Source organism: Urocampus carinirostris, chromosome 6 (assembly GCF_059441175.1).
Source record: "Urocampus carinirostris isolate Australia breed hairy pipefish chromosome 6, RoL_Ucar_1.0, whole genome shotgun sequence".
Lineage (NCBI taxonomy): Eukaryota > Metazoa > Chordata > Actinopteri > Syngnathiformes > Syngnathidae > Urocampus > Urocampus carinirostris.
This window is the reverse complement of record NC_142354.1, coordinates 20,557,461-20,573,752: the sequence shown is the minus strand read 5'-3', so window position 1 is coordinate 20,573,752 and position 16,292 is coordinate 20,557,461. Positions and strand designations below refer to the sequence as shown.

The 16,292-nt window shown below is 39.9% G+C and overlaps 1 protein-coding gene across 3 annotated transcripts; it reads left to right on the top strand.

Annotated features, from left to right (window-relative positions):
* The first annotated feature begins 86 nt into the window (after nt 1-86).
* On the top strand, nt 87-15,704 carry eif4enif1 (eukaryotic translation initiation factor 4E nuclear import factor 1). 3 transcript variants are annotated; one of them, XM_088338190.1, is made up of 19 exons: nt 87-395; nt 3,245-3,376; nt 3,456-3,529; nt 3,941-4,068; nt 4,426-4,703; nt 4,937-5,135; nt 5,218-5,372; nt 5,889-6,027; nt 6,097-6,273; nt 6,514-6,785; nt 7,247-7,321; nt 7,440-7,626; nt 7,732-7,820; nt 10,615-10,751; nt 12,283-12,364; nt 12,441-12,564; nt 12,635-12,946; nt 13,069-13,239; nt 14,827-15,704. In XM_088338190.1, exons 2-19 carry the CDS (start codon nt 3,281-3,283, stop codon nt 15,012-15,014), a joined length of 2,883 nt encoding a protein of 960 aa, XP_088194316.1. In that variant the 5' UTR covers nt 87-395; nt 3,245-3,280; the 3' UTR covers nt 15,015-15,704. The 3 variants fall into 3 exon arrangements, with proteins under 3 accessions (XP_088194316.1, XP_088194315.1, XP_088194317.1); XM_088338189.1 differs by lacking the exon at nt 87-395 and adding an exon at nt 461-769; XM_088338191.1 differs by lacking the exons at nt 87-395; nt 5,889-6,027; nt 6,097-6,273; nt 6,514-6,785 and adding an exon at nt 462-769.
* The last annotated feature ends 588 nt before the right edge of the window (nt 15,705-16,292 follow it).

The following is a 16,292-nucleotide window of genomic DNA, read 5'->3' as shown; positions in this document are numbered from 1 at the left end:
AAAGTGGTATAAATATTGCAAATATAAATAATCGTACCAGAGCCTTTCGAATTCTATAAAGGCGCGAAGGGCACTCTGTCGGCTTTCCGAGGACCTTCTTAAAGTGGCGATCAGGGAAGGATTGCTGCTACGACTCAGGAAAGAGAAAACGTATATACACAAGTATTTCAGTTTATTTTTGTGAAACCGTTCCAAAGGTGTATTTTTTAAGTGACCCTAGTAAAGTCTGTTTTATTGAATCACTGCAGCAAGTTGATCGGGGTAAAATTTGGTGGGTGGGCATTATCCCATTCCCCCGGCTAGTTAGCTGGCTAGCTAGCCGATGTGGCTAGATTAGCTAGCTAGCTGACGTACGTGAACTTCAGGTCAACATTTACATTCAGACGTCATCCCGGGTAAGTGTTTTATTTTAAACGATCGTGTCAATGTTGTGCATTTTTAAGAAATTGTGTAGTTGACATGCTTCTTGATAAACGAAACGCCAAACAATGGTGTCGGATTCTTAAAAGTCAAGGAACGTTCTAAGTTTGTTATCTTATTTATTTCTGCTTTTCTAAACTCTGGTTGCGGCGGATTTGTTTATTGTTGAATTGTAATTATTACTCCCTGCTAATAACTCCCCAAGCTGGGATCAATTAACTAATTAGATTGTCTCGAAGTACCTCATGTGATTGGGCTGTCTTCTATGGTTTTGCGTGTTATACCACTTTTAGGAAGGTTTTTGCGTGGACTGCTAATTTTCTACCGACTGAAGGTTTCACATATTGAGGCAAGTTTATTTGAGCATTGTTCTTAAACCAGTAGCCACAGTTCTCTAAGATTTTGTCACGCATTTTTAAAGAAACTGTAGCAAAGGATACATTAAGTACGATTTACCAGTACATCAGGGTTCGGCAACCTGTATGTGGCGGGGCCGCATTTGTGTTAATAAATGCCAAAACTGCCAGGAAGAAATATATTGAGTTTTTTTTTTTTTGTATCTACCAATATAGTCTCGAACCATATACCCTGGCAATGCATAGGGGAAAAATATATTGTACACCTATCCAATTTTCTCATAGTTGCTGCCATTTCAAAAAGACACATTTGTTTTGAGTTGTTTTTTGCACATCCCCATTCTGACAAAATCCATTATTATTGGAATTACAGCCATGGTACATATTTTTGAATAAACATGCAGACATTTACAAGTGCATGTTATCTGTTTGGCCCATTAAAAATATATTGATTTTGAAACACTCCGAATATCCGTCCATCCATTATCTGAACCGCTCCTCCTCAGTAGGGTCGCGGGGGTGCCGGAGCTCATCCCAGCTATTTTCTGGCAGGGGACACCCTGAACTGGTTGCCAGCCAGTCGCAGGGCACAGACACAGACCACTCAATGCTCATTCACACCTAGGGACAATTCGGACCGACTGAGGTAATCAATTAAAGCCATTTCAAAGCCTTAAATTTGACAATACGCATTATTTAATTTAGATTTTACGATTCATCGGGTAACCACATCCCACAATTCCAACCCTAATGAATATATGGATATGACTTGGTCATGGATCAATTATGTGCCCTCCCAATTTCTAGGCAGGCGCCCAACTGTAAGGTCAGTGCTGCTCATGTTATATTTATATGTGAATAAAATACGATAGTTGTAATATTTTTACAGATGGCGTGCTGGACGAAAAAGCCTAGAGCTGGCTGCATGTTGTCTGCGTTTGGTCTGCGTGCCTTAGTTTGCCCAACCCTGGTTTACACAAAGCCCATAATAGCTATATTACATCAAAGAATGAAATTTTTATTTTAATTCCAGAACCTTTGATGTGAATCTTTGCTTGAGAAATACTCAATAAGAATGCACCTGAAATCTAAAAGGTTTTGAATACCACTCACAGCTTTATAGAATTTAGTCTGTTCTGTTCGCACAGGAAATAGGAGTGGAAATTTTAAACTAGGGCCGCAACTAATGACTATTTTACTAATCCATTAGAATAAAACGAGTAATCTGATTTTTTTTTAACTTGGCTTAAAGTTAATTTAAGTGTGCCAAATGATAAACAAGAAAAATGGATGTATTAGAAATACATGTGTTATTGAACATACTCTTGATTTATACAAATATTAAATAAGAATGCACTGCCTGTATCTAAAACAAATTGGGCACTGTGCTAAATCAATTGAAACATAAATCCATAAATCTGTCCATTTTAAGGGATTGGCAAATAAATAATAAAATAAAGTTAATGTTTTTAATCCTGAAAACAAAGATGAGGCACACTAGCCGCAGCAGCACAGTAAATAAAACAAATATGATGTCCATTCGTGTAGTTTATTCCGTGGTCAACCGCAAAGTGTCAAAAGCGAACTTAAAGTTTCTCAAATGCAGCTTTATGTCTGAACCAACTCACTTTAGCAAATAAAAATATCCTTGCATCAATTGTCATACTGCTTTGAATTTAAAAAGCGAGAGGTTTTAGAGGTAATTGGGAAACAACATCATATACAACTACCAGGCTGGAATTAGTGATGCTGAGAAAATACTGCGCAATATTGTCTTTAGAATGAAACCAGATAATTCTCATTTGTAATGATCCATGGAAATAAATGTCGTGTCAGTTTTTCCTCTCATTGCACTCCTGCAGTTACTGCTGCTAGCTCCTGAAACATGCCATATTTTTACCTTTACAAGTACATCAATATTGGGTGTCAATTTTACATTGTTATTTATGTGTTTGTTCGTTAACCTTGAATGCTGCTTATCTTTATTTTTCACCACACCTGTTTACAGAGAAAAGTAGTCCCAAACATGGATAGTGCCATTGCTGGACGTCAGCTCTTTCGCACCTTTACTGTCCTCTAGCGGGTGGGCATGTTTACATGATGGTTCATGTATGATTGCTTATTGTTAATGTTTTTTTTGCGCTTTGTATATATATATTTTTCTCAACCAGGATGGCACTCTCAGGCCACTGGCCTGACCAGACTACGTGAAATTGCATGCATTCAATTAAACTTAACAGTAAAATTTGAAGGATGAAGTCAAAGTAACATTTTATCGGCTCTGTGATATTAAACAAATGACAATTATGAAATAAAACATATCGCGATAACCCCAGGGTGGTCAGCCAATACTTACAGTATTGGAAATGGTTCAGAGTGGACCCTGAATAATTTAAATTTTCAATGTTCGGGAACGGTGACACTTTTTTCTACATTGAGTTTTTTCTGTCTTTAAATGTTTCCTGCAGCAAAATCATTTCCTAGATCAATTCTGTGTTTCTGCCATGGACGGCGAAGCTCGTATTGAAGAGAATAATGGAGGTGATGTTGCTGTGGAGCAAGTTGAAAAAGAACCAACAGCTCCACATAGATATACGAAGGTGATTGTTGGGAGAAGTCATTGTTAAATCATGTGTCATGAAGTGTGGTGGTACTTGAACTGTGTCTTCTCATATTCAGGAGGAACTTCTTGAGATAAAAGAACTACCAATCTCCAATGAAAGGCCAAACTGTCTTTCAGAAAAATATGACAGGTAAGAAGAATGAATTGCACTCTTGTGTTTTGGAACATATAGGCCTTTGCTTACGAATATAAAACTGTAATGGTCAGCACAGTGGCAGTAGAAGATCCTGGGTATTTGACTCTTCTCTGAAAGTTTATTTTTCCATCAAGGACTCCCTGCTTTGTTACCACTTGAAACATGATTGTATCTTAAAGTCCAAGGATTAATTGCCTACAGGTGTAAATGGTTATCTTCATGTGATTTAATTGGCTGAAACTTATTCACCATTGCTGTTGTTTGTTTTCTTTATGCCAGTGATCTCTAGCGGCAAAATTTACTGAAACCTTCTTTCATTGGATGTTCATTTTTAGCTATTTTCTTATGAGAAGTGTATCTGATTCATGTCCAGCCATGATTTTAATTTGAAATGATTTTGTTCAGTGAAGGCATTTGGGACCCTGAGAAGTGGCATGCCTCACAGTACCCCACTTCAGGACGGAGTTCTCCGTTGGAATGCTGTAAGAAGGAGCAGTCTGAAGATAAAATCCCTCTGAAACGAAGAATCCCAGGTACTTTACAACACGTATATTCGTATTGAAATTACTTTTCTAATAGACCAAGCTTGTCTTTTCTTACTGAACAATTTTTAACTCGCGCATTCCTGCTGTTGTTTTGCTGTTGTTCAAAGTAAGGGACAAGTATTTGCTACTCAACTACTTAAGGTTTCTGTTTTTTTTTTTTTTTTTTTTTTTTTTTACATTTGGAAGACATTCCCACCAAATGATGGTCAAACATCTAATTTTCTTTTCCAAAATTAAATGCTTCGTGTTCTATGCTTATTACTATTTTTTTTAGTTTTTTTCCCCATGTCAGATTGACAAAAAAACAAATATGCTATACAGTCTTTGCACTCCATTTCTGTTCAGATCCACGTGAAAGGTTAAAGGAGGACAACTTGGATGTCATACTGAGCCCACAGCGTCGCAGCTTTGGCAGTGGATGCCAAGGCAATGTTGCACCAGCAGCTCACTCCTCCCGGCCCATCAGCCCACTTGAAAATAAAGAAAATGAGACCCTCCGTTTAGGAGTAACACGAAGAATTGGAAGTGGACGAATCATTGCAGCTCGAGCCTTTGAAAGAGAAGCCCACCTAGAGAAAGAAAGGGAACGCGATCCCCGAGACTTCAAAGACAAAAGATTCAGGGTTTGTTCTCATGACATTAATTTTAAGACTAACTTCTAAAGGTGTTTGTATAGTATTGAGGTGAAATTATTGGAGATGTATTCATTAGCCCTTCATACAAGCCTGCCTACATCAGATATTATTTCTTGTAGTGCCTAATACGCAGCAGAAATTAAAAATAGCCTTTGTCACTGCAGATATCGAGTATCTTTTCCTATGTGTCATCTGACTATTGACCGCCTTCTGTTATGCAGAGAGATTTTGGAGATAAACGGGTGTTTAGTGAACGGAGAAGGAATGACTCGTATGCAGAAGAGGAGCCAGAATGGTTTTCTGGGGGACCTACAAGCCAGTCCGAGACTATCGAGCTCATTGGATTTGATGACAAACTATTAGAAGATGATAGACGCAGGTCCAGACGCGCAAGGAAAAAGACTGAGCCTGTGAAAGAAGGCAAGTGAAAGTCTTTCAATGCTAACTTGTGAATGCCTTGCAAGTGTCACTTAGAATTTGGTGCATTAATGCCAATTTACAGAATGTAATGGACAGCCAGAGCAGCAAAATGTGAGTGTGCGGTCTTCAGCTGACCAGGAGGTTCCTCACCCTGATGTGCTGCCAGAGCAAGCGACTGGTGACTTTGACTTCAACGAATTTTTCAATCTGGAGAAGACTATGCCAGGACTGGCGTCTGTAAGTTCTGGGTTGCACGGAGGTGTTTAGATTGCCAAAGGTGTAGGTAACACAAATGGGCTGTCACTGATCTAATGCTTAACGGAATGCTTTTGTATCACTTTTAAATGCCCCTTTCCCTGTGGGTCTATCCTTTCTGATGCCAAACCAACACGGCTAACCTTGTCTGCTGTGACTGAATCTGGGGTGGTGGTTGCTGCAACACTGATTGGTGCAACACTGATTGGTGCATCATCTCTGCTTTTTAAACTATTGCATGATATTCAAGAAAACTCTTTTCCAAATTTATGCCCATCAATATAGTTAACTCTTATCAGAAATTGACCAAATACAATTATTAGTTCGAACATTTTTTTGACGCATTGGACAAATGTCTCCTGTTTGTCACTTTTTTATACTAAATGTATTTAATCACAAAGGAAAGCGGTCTACATGTAAGTTTGTCATCTTGGTGCTTATATATTGATGGACTCTACTTATGTTTTTTTTTTTCACAGTCTGTGTTTTTCTTTTTAGATGATCGAGGATGTTTTAGGTGAAGGTCCTGTATCAGCTAGCCGCTTCAGTCAGTGGTTCTCCAGTAACTTAAGCCCCTCAGGAAGCCACTCCAGTAGTCTGAGGTCCACTCCTCACGAAGAACTGGAAAAACTAGCTGGTCAGTTCTTTATTTTTCCATCTCTTACTCAATTTTCTACAAAATCTTTAAAAATGTGTGTTTTTGAAGGGCTTGAAGGCCTTGGCACATCATCTGGGCAAGGTCCCGCCCCGTTCTTCACACCCATTCAGTCATCTGAGTCCAAGGGGAAGGTCGACATACTGGAGCTTTTGCACAAGGCCAAAGTAGACTTAAAGCCTCTTCTTTCCACCCTTTCAGTCAACAAGGCTCGCTTACGAGACAACAGTGAGTTCAGATCATAGTGCAATCATACAGTACATTGATTTAGTGAAAATTATTTTAAGAGTCTGCGCATGTTTTAAATATAGTGGAATTCAAGTTCATGCATAAAGTTTTTCAAAGTGGATGTTTATTTGCTAATAATAAATATTAGCATTTTATTTAATTTCATTTTTGTAAAAGTGAAAAAAAGCTCATGCTCATTCCAATTCAAGGTACAAAATGTTAATTTAATTCTGATTATAGCTCACTCTGGCGCAGTGCTGTCCCTTGAAGAGGTGGAGGGGGGCATGAAGGGTATGAAACTGGTCTCAGAACCGCAAGTGCAAAAGGTAGCACATCCACAGAGAGGAAATGGGACACCCTTCATGGCTGAGCACTTAGAACAAGCTTTGACTGGCGCTCCAAGTGCTCACCCGCGTTCACATGACTCTGATATGTCGGCCTTTAATAAACTGGTCAGCAGCATGAAGGCAAGTGGAACTCTGCCAACTCTTCCTAATACCAACTCAAGCAATGTAAGTATTTTTATTTTGAAGATTTTTTTTTTTTTGGCAGAAGAAATGGTTTGCCTTTAGGTAAATAACATTTTGTAAAATGTGATGGGCATAAATTTGCTTTTCAGTCCTAATTTTCATTGCGTAAACTATGTTTCGGTCACTGATTTATGCAAGTCAAGCTTGTGGTAGTATGGAAGATAATGTACACATTCTAAATGACTGGTGGTTAGCTTGGCTCAAGTTAAAACCAAAGCCAATATGTCTTCGATAATGAAATGTTGGATTTGTGATAATATGCACACAAACATACTTTCCGATTGAGGAGCTTGTATTGTAACTTTCAAGAAACTTTTTTATTGCAACATATTTATTTTTTCATTCTCAACTTATCTCAAGCTTTACATTGCATGATTCTGATTGGGAATGACATTGTTGAGGAAATGTTCCAGTTACAAATTTACTCTCCCTTATATTTGCAGCAATCTTCAGACCAATCTGTGGTGGCACTTGGAGAAGTTTCAATGCCACCTCAGCAACCTAAAAACATATTCCAGGTATTTCAAATTTAAGAAAGTTCTTGTGTCCTTCACTTTTCTGGGTATTGGATATGAAATCAGATCAGAACTGTAATTTCTGTATGCTGTTAGTTTATATAAATATTTTTCTTCGTAGGAGCTTTTGGGAGGGCCTGCTCGGAGTCGCTCCCCAGATCTACTCGGAAACCTTTTGGCCAACTCTGAGATGTCTGCTCCTCCCAGCTCTCTGCAAGGTCTTCTGCACAAGAGACCGTCACCGCCTCTTTTCCCTCAGAGGGCACCCTCCCCAGACTATTTCAACAGTCGCTTACAACATCCAGCAGGTAACAACATCGCAAAATTTTGTTCATCGCTAAACTTGTTTTTGTGAGGCAAACAGCAAAACTATTAATGGGGTATGTTCTGTCTTCCTACCATGTTTTATCAAGGCTTTCCTGTTGGTGCTCCGCACATGATGCCTGAACAATATGCTGACTTGCACAGGTCAAACAGCCCTGTTACTGTAGCCCAACATCAGGTAATCTGACTTTTTCTTTCTCAGGGATAAAATTACGTTAACCATTAACAGGCAGAGTTACTACATTTTTGAGTGCAAGAGGGATGATTCATTCAACGTGTTCAATTTCATCCCTTTGATCACCAAAGGCAGTGCTTCACGAGAGGAATTTCAGCTTCGCACATGCGCAGTTTTAGAAATGCATACCAAGTAAAGTTGCATGTATATGTATACCCCCTAATCACTAAATGTCTCAAAGGACTGCACAGGTTACAATTATACCATCCCCTGATCTTTAACACGTAGGTAAGGAAAAACTCAAACCTCAGCATGAGAAACCTTGAAAGGGCCTCACAAGTGGTAATCCCCCTCACAGGATGACCAGAGTGAAAGTGATTTAGCATTCAGTAACAATACACAACATAGTGAACATTTATTTTAAAAAAGGGTAATATGAAAATATATTCCAGAAAGTGCATTAAAGAAACTACGCCTGAGCCTGTAAAATTGTCCAAAAAGTCCATGACAGCAAGGACACAGCTTCACATCCGATGTTGACATGGTTCCAGTCCAGATGATGGTCCGCTGACTCATCCCGATACTTCCTTCTTCGTATCGCAGCCGGAAAAGACAAAAAAGTATGAGGTGGGCATCAATCATAAGCTATTGAATAGAAGTGAGTCTTAAGTCTAGATTTTAAAACTTCCACTGAGGTTGCAGATCTTATCTCCGGAGGCATTCCATAGCACCGAGGCCCGGATAACGAACACTCTCGAGCCTGCAGACTTCATCTTGGCTCTTGGAGTCACAAGTAGACCGGAAATTTTCCAACTGGAGGCTTCGTGCAGGAACATGGGGGGGAAATCAAATCGGAGAGATAAGCGGGGACAAGTCCATGCAAACATTTTATGTTGGTAACAGAACCTTAGTCACATCTTAAGCGGGCTGGGAGCCAGTGCAAGTTGGCTTATATAGAAGTGATATGTTCAAACTTTCTTGTCCTAATCATGTCTCACTGCAACATTTTGAACCAGCTGCAAACTTTTGATGCTAGACATTGGGAGATCAGAAAGCAATACATTACAGTAATCAAGCAGAGAAGTAATAATCGTATGAATTATAATCGCCACATCTGATTTAGACGGCATCAGGCGAATCTTGGAGATGGAAGAAAGCTATTCTAGTGATATTTTTTATGTGTGACTGAAACGACAGATTAGGATAAATTATATCACCTAGATTTTTAAGTCACTGAGTGATATTTCATTTGCCTGGGTTCAGAGCAGTGTTAAAGAGCAAATCACGACAATGAGCCTAAACAACATTCATCTAGGCTTTTTCTGGGTTAAAAATTAGGTGACATCCATCTTTGTATTTCAGTAAAGCAGGCCTTCCATTTTCTACAACTCAACGGAGCTCTTGCGGGCCTCCCCGGCGTTTATTGTTGACCTAATTCAGATAAGGTGAGTCTGGTCCGTCTGCGTGGTCAGCGCTGGCCATTTTTAGACTGGGCCGACGACCAACTATTTCTTGGTGGCCCCTTGCTCGTGGTGGTAGATGGTCTTTTGGTCTTGGTCATATTGGCTGCCCCCTGGCCGTCCGTCTTACTTAGTTAAGGTATTTGCCTTCCTGCTTTTCTTTCCTTTGGTCGGCACTCCAGGTAGTTCTTGAGGTGAGCTGTTGGCCTCCTTTTGGCCGGCCTAGATGTGGTTCCAACCTTCTGCGCCGGCTGTCATCTCAACAGGACAAGTTTGGCGTCGCAACACACACCGCCTCCACTCGTGTGTTGTGCCTCTAACAGGCCTGGACCTGCACTGGGTAGTTGTGCTGGCCAGCCATTTTTGACATCTGGGGGCATAAGGTGGCTGCTTCCTCATGTCCCATCTTTGGTCGCCGGCTGGTGCAGAATGGTTTGTCAGCCTCCCTTTGTGTTGCCTGCTGAGGCAGGCCTTTTGTAGATTCCCTGTACGGCTGCGCTCTTGTTTGCCTTGGCTTCCACTGAGAGCGTTTGTAAGCTTCACGCTATGTCTGCTGGGCCCGCCTGCCTGCGGTAGCTCTTGGGCGGTGCTGGGCGCCATGCCGTGGCTAAATGCTGCTTTTGTCCCTAAGGCACCGTCTGGCCTCTGTTTTTCTTAAACGGGTTGCTGTGTCTTTCAACGCACACACTGGGGACAGCTGTGTAGCTAATTTTTTTGCAACTGACAGTTTTCATTTGTCCAGTCACCTTTCGTAGTTGGGGCGTCTTGTCTGTAGTTTTAGTCTGAGTGGTGCTTGTCCTGCTGGATTGCTGGAACAGCTTCCTGTATGATGCTGCCTGTGGCCATCTCTCATCTTCATGGGTGAGCTGATAATCTGCCCAGGCCTTCCCTGTCCCTGGTGGACACTTTCGCCAGGTTCTACAGTGTTTATATGGCCTCCTTTACAACGCTAGGCATAGTCTGTGGTCCAGCCGAGGCTTTTCAGTGAGCTTGTTTCTGACGTTCCTTATTACTACGCTGGTATTAGTCATTCTGTGCTTGAAGCACCGCCTTTTGGCAGACAATAGCGACGAAATGGAACAAAAGTTACGAATGTATCTCAGTCTGAGTCCTGTACGACCGCCAGAGCATTCTCTGAATCCTCGTTCTTGTGAGAAGAGACTGGAATTGAATTATTCCTGAAGACACAGGTGTTATGGGCTGACTAATTTTTGTATGCATTGCTCAATCTGCACATGTACGAATGTGAAGTTCCGCGCTTTTGGCATCGCCTCTGGCAGTTGTACGGGACTCTTACAACTGAAGTTCAATTTATAATTATAATTTTCTTATTCCAGATGAGGCCGCTATCCATGCCAGTTAATCATGCTGATCTTGAAGCACTCTCATTTCAACAAGATTTTGCACTACATGCCCATCACCAGTTCCCGCCTGGCTACAACCGGCTGCAACAAGACAAATTTTTCCGTAATCGGTGAGTGACTGATCTGTATTGCAACCAACGGAACAAGAACTTGGGAGTTACCTAGTTCAAGCTGCAGCAAATTTTACTCTTTAGTTTAGCATAAAGTAAAAAATCTAGTCTGGCTAGCGTTTACTGGATTTTTTTTTTTTTTAACCGCCTTAGCTAAAATTTTCGTTTGAATGTTTAACAATTTTTTAAGCATTTAAAAAAAAATCAAATTTCTTATGAAAGGCTTGAACACTTTAAAATGCTCCTTACAAGCTAAGTTATATTATTGCGGTAATTACAATACTATTTTGTCAGAAGCTATCGCAACATGCTGACATATTTGCTGTTAAAAGACTATAATTGTGTCAATGAGGAGTATTAAATGTTGAAGTATGTACTATACTGGCCCCTGGTGCCTTATTTGCACACACACTTGCATTTTTGTTCAGTTTTACCGCCTTTGCTTTAATTGTATTAAAAAGATATACAGTGGAACCTCGGTTCTCGACCATAATCCAGAACCCTGTTCGAGAACCGATGTGTTCAATCACCAAAATCATTTTTCCCATTAAAAATAATGTAAATCGTTTTAATCCGTTCCAACGGCCTGAATGTTTACCATGAATGTTTAACGTAAACATGAAGCTAACCCAGGCTAATCGTACATTTGCTTTATCGGAATCTTCTGTACGAAAGATTACGCTAACATGATTGTGTAAAAATAAAAAAATCAGGTCGTTTAAAAGTCATTTAGCACCACAAGTGGCTAGCGCTTCATTGGAAAGGGGGCTCCGTTCCAACACCCTGAATTTTGGGCTCAGTTCCAACACCCTGAATGTTTACCTGAATGTTCAACGTAATCATAACGCGAACGTACGATTAGCTTTATCGTAATCTTCCGTACGAAAGATTGCGCTAACACGAACGTGTTTTTTTTTTTTTTTTTAAAGAGAAAGAAAATAATTATGAATAGGATTTCTTACCTTTGTGGTGGTCAGCAGAAGGCACATGCTGTATTCCTAGCAAGATCGGAAACTTGCACACCTCTTTCATATTTAGCCATTATGTATTTCTTCAAGGCAATAGTTGTACGAACAACTTTTCTTTTTTTCACCTGTCCTGCTTGCACCGACCTTCTTCGGAGTCATAGTTAGGTGCAAAAACACTCCGTTCACCGATAATAAAAGCGAAAGCAAAAAGAGGCAAGTGCGCACGTGATAACAGTTGGTCACTGGGGTGGGGGGCGTGTAATCTACTGGATCTACACCCGTACGCACTCAGGCATTACAGGCGTTCGAACTCCGTATTTTTGACCTAACAGCGAAGCAAGAATTTCTTGAAATTTTTGGTCGAACTCAGATTTGTTCGAACTGAGAGGCGTTCGGAAACAGAGGTTCCACTTTATAGACATAGATACATCTTTCCATTCTCCTCAAATTTAGATGTAATTACTACACTTTTGCAGCCAAGCACTTAATCTGTTAAGTTTGTTTCATTGGACCAATTTAAAACACTATACAGTATGTAAGGTGCATTTGCTTGTTTGTTTCAGTCCACAACGTATTAACCGCTCCCCCGGTCCAGGTCCTCAGCATGCTGGAAGAATATCCCCAGGCTGTGCTGTCACTAGTATGGTAAATGCACCCTTTATATACCTGTCCCTTTATGTAGTTCTAGGGATTTAAAACATTTTTTTTCTTCTTGAAACAGTTGTCTCCATCATTTACACCCACTTCCGTTATCCGCAAAATGTATGCAACAAAAGAAAAAGGCAAAGATGATCCAGCAAGTCGATCGGAGACAAAAGAGGAAATGGCTGTGCACTCACTGGATGGTACAGACACTTCAGTTACCTTTTAGTTACACTTCTAGTTTAAATATAAACATACCTGGTATGATTTAAGGCAACAACTCCCCCAGTCTACCCCTGGAAGCAATTGACGGAAGTAGTGCTCAGTCTGGTGGCGTCAAGTCTTTTACTCAGAACTTGCCTGGCAAAGACCAGCAGCGTCTCAGGCCAACTATTACTGGACATCAGTCAAACGCAGCGCCGCAAGGACCACCTTCGACATTCCCGCGTTCCTTCTACCAAGTACCGCTCCTCTCACACGTCCCGATGGGGCGCCCGCCTCCTCAGCTCCATCCCAATGTAGTTCAACGGATGCTGGCACAGGGAATCCAAAATCAACCGCTCGCCCCAGCACTGGTCCAAGCAGGTAAAGTACTCCTCCCTACTTTCAATTTAAGATGTAGAATTTAATTGAGATGTAATATTCATCATGCCTGGCGTCAGAAGGATGCGACGCATTGTAGTTGTAATCATTTTTGCTATTGACAGGTGTGTATCCACCACATGTTGACCTTGCACAACTGCAAGGCTTGCCTCCTGCAATATTGGGCCAAACCCTGTATCCTCTCAGTGGAACTGGAGGGCACCCGCTTTTACCGCCCAGAGCCAATGGTCAGATGCAACTGGCAGCAATCCAGCAACAACTTCAACAGAGACGAGGTGAGCCAATGTTGTGATCAGTTTTTGCCATTGCAAAAGTTTTTCATAGCTGCATTAGGGCTGCAACTACCAAATATTTATATAGTCGATTAGTTACTGCCTACTGAAACGATAGTTGAATAATTGGATTATTCATTTTTTTCATCAAGCAACTACTAAATTTTTGGGTATGAAGAAAATTTTTTTTTATTGTAAATACTGCAGATTTGTACAACAAAGTATGCACCATCTAAAAATGATTAGGTGCAGTGCTTGGTCAGTGGGGACATAAATCCCTTAATAACCCTGTGTCCATTTTTGGGGACAGGCACACCTCAGGAAATGGTGCCTCTATGACCCTAGAGGTTAAGGGATAAAAAAAATGTTATCCCTGTGAATTAAGAATGAGCTCAAACTGCAATAGACAGTAAATGAAACCAATTTTAGGAGCATTTTGTGAAGTATGTTCAGTGGTCAACTGCAAAGTCTGTCACAAAAGAACTTAACGTTTCTCAACAGTTGAAGTCAGTTTTAACTGGCATATTTTCTTGATTACATACATTTAATTTTATGTTTTTCAGGCTTGTACTTATCGCATTATCATGTTAAGAGTCACCACCTCCCACTGGTCGCACCCAGGAGGACAGCTCTATTCAGTACCTGACTCCTGCTCAGCTCACTGAGAAGAGCCTCTTTCGGCTCCCAAACGGCTTAATGATATTTTATCAATAATAAATTATGAGCCAAATTATTAAATGACTAGTAATTATGTCTTGTAGGGGATCCTTAAACACATGAAATATTAATTAGAATGTTCACAGATCTACAAAAGAAACTGTGAAATACAACTTTTGGGGGTTTTCCTTAGACTATGAATAGATTTAAAGCCGAACTTAAACATTATCCCCAAAAACGCAAAACAATAAGATGAAAATTAAAAATTGTAACTGTTATGTGATTTAAATGATAAAATTTCCCCCAAAATCTTAAATTATCTATTCTAACCAATTAATAATCTCTAGAAAACACGCACAAAATATAATTTGAAATAAGTGAAACAAAAAGCAATCGCTCAGCAGCCTCAGAAATTAAAATGTACTCTGCTTTGGAGAAATCAATGTCCTTAAAATGAGTTAAAATGTTTAACTAATTTTTCTGTTTTATACATACATTGCTTCCTTTTTCCTGTTTTGTACCATCTATTACCCAACACTTGTACAGCCCTTGCCATTTTTGTAAACAAGTATGACGTAGCCAGGCTTAATGTGCATTGTTGAAGCAGAATGGCAGAATTCATGTCAGTTTATAGCAGCCCATTGACACAAAAATATTGTAAATCCTAGAAGGAACGGCTCAAAATAGCACAGATTATGTGCTAGCAGCAAGATAACGACCTTTTTTTTTTTTAGTCAACAAAGTAAAAAAAAATCTAAATATTTTAATCGTGATTGATTTCTTTAAAGGTTCTGAAAAATTGGACTTAAAAGTGTTTGAAAAGTGCTTTAAATTGGGCCATGAAGAAAGTGTACAAACCCTGAATAAAACTGCACTCGCCCAAGTTATCCATTCTTATACTCTTGGTTTAGTATAACCACCCCCTTCTTTCAGTTCACCAGAGCATTCAAGGTCTACAGTCTCAGAACCAAGGAACCCATCGGACTAACGGACCCCAGCATCACTCAAGTCCACCACCTCCAGGCTTAGCAAAGTGGTTTGGTTCTGATGTGCTGGATCAGCAACTCCCTTCCATGCCAGCAAAAGTCATAAGTGTCGACGAGTTGGAGTTCCGGCCCTAAGAAATTTAACGCTGAGGTGCACCTTGAAATACATTTCTCCCCTCTCCCTGATTGATATATTTAAATGTGAACTTTAATTTGAAGACGCAGTACACGTCTGGACACTAACCTTTGTTTTTTACTTTGAAATCAAAGCTCTTATGCAAAATGTCAGGCAATGGAGATGTTACTGCAACTAGACTGATTGTTTTTGTCCTTTTTGTATGGACCCGGTGGTAAATTTCGGAGTAAATTATGTATATTCACGATTGTACAGCTGATGGGAACTTGTTGTTCCTCCTGTATATAGCAATGTTTCTTTTTGTAGGTATAAGGGAGGTGAAACACAAGTTGAAATGCGGTTAAACGTCATGAAAGGGTTGTAGCACTCCTTTTGTAGACTTTGGTTTTCCTCGTGAAGTGCACTGAGAGCTATTGCTGGCAATGGATGGAGTGCTGTTGTCGACTCTTTCCTTGCTGATGGCTTAGTTGCATCGATGTGGCAAGCAGAACAATTTCAAGACTACTCCAAGGGACTGCTGGTTGTGCCTTTTGTGCATTTTTTTTTTCATTTTGGAATTGTAGCCTCCTGTACAAACTCTCACAAGAGTAGGTGGTCTTACCATTATTGGAGGTGTCAGGTTTCAGTTTTTTTCTTTTTGGTGCTATTGTAAAGCACAAATAGACATAATAAATAAAAAGATGACCAAATGTTTTGAATGTGTTGTGCAGTTGATTTTTTTAACCCCCTTTTTTTTAACTATAATAAATCTGCTTTAACATTGTAAACATCTTTCTATGGAACATAGGTTTTACTTTCAAATGGTTTTCTGTAAAATGTCTTAGTTTTGGAACAAGAATTGGCTTGATTATACCCTACCTGTCAACTTGTATTTTGTATTTTGCAATTACAAATATGACTATTTTGCACAGAGTAAAAAAAAAAAAAAATACCTTTTTAAGTCTATCGCAGCCTGCCCATTTAGGCTTATATCCGGATTGTTTCGCTCACTGGTAGCAGACAAACCTTACCATGGAATGCCAATATTGTCGCGGTACTCTACATTAGTATTGACAAACTTTTTTATTTTAAAAGTCATTGGACTGATTGAAAGACCTTATTTGACATTTTTAGGATCAAAAATCTTGAGGCAAAACTGGAAAAGAAAATCCAGGGTATGGAGATAAGATGCTTCAGGAAACTACCGCATCAGATACAAAAACAGACAAACGAAATGGTGTGCAACACCACAAAGGGGCACATTGTTCCCTATAAAGAACTGTCAACTGTACCCAAAT

Excerpts from the sequence above, each read along its gene's own strand:
- eif4enif1 (XM_088338189.1), top strand. The coding sequence starts at position 686 with ATGGTTTTGCGTGTTATACCACTTTTAGGAAGGTTTTTGCGTGGACTG. Across the intron at positions 770-3,244 it reads TGAAGGTTTCACATATTGAG|CAAAATCATTTCCTAGATCA; the intron begins GCAAGTTTATTT and ends TGTTTCCTGCAG. Across the intron at positions 6,028-6,096 it reads AGAACTGGAAAAACTAGCTG|GGCTTGAAGGCCTTGGCACA; the intron begins GTCAGTTCTTTA and ends GTGTTTTTGAAG.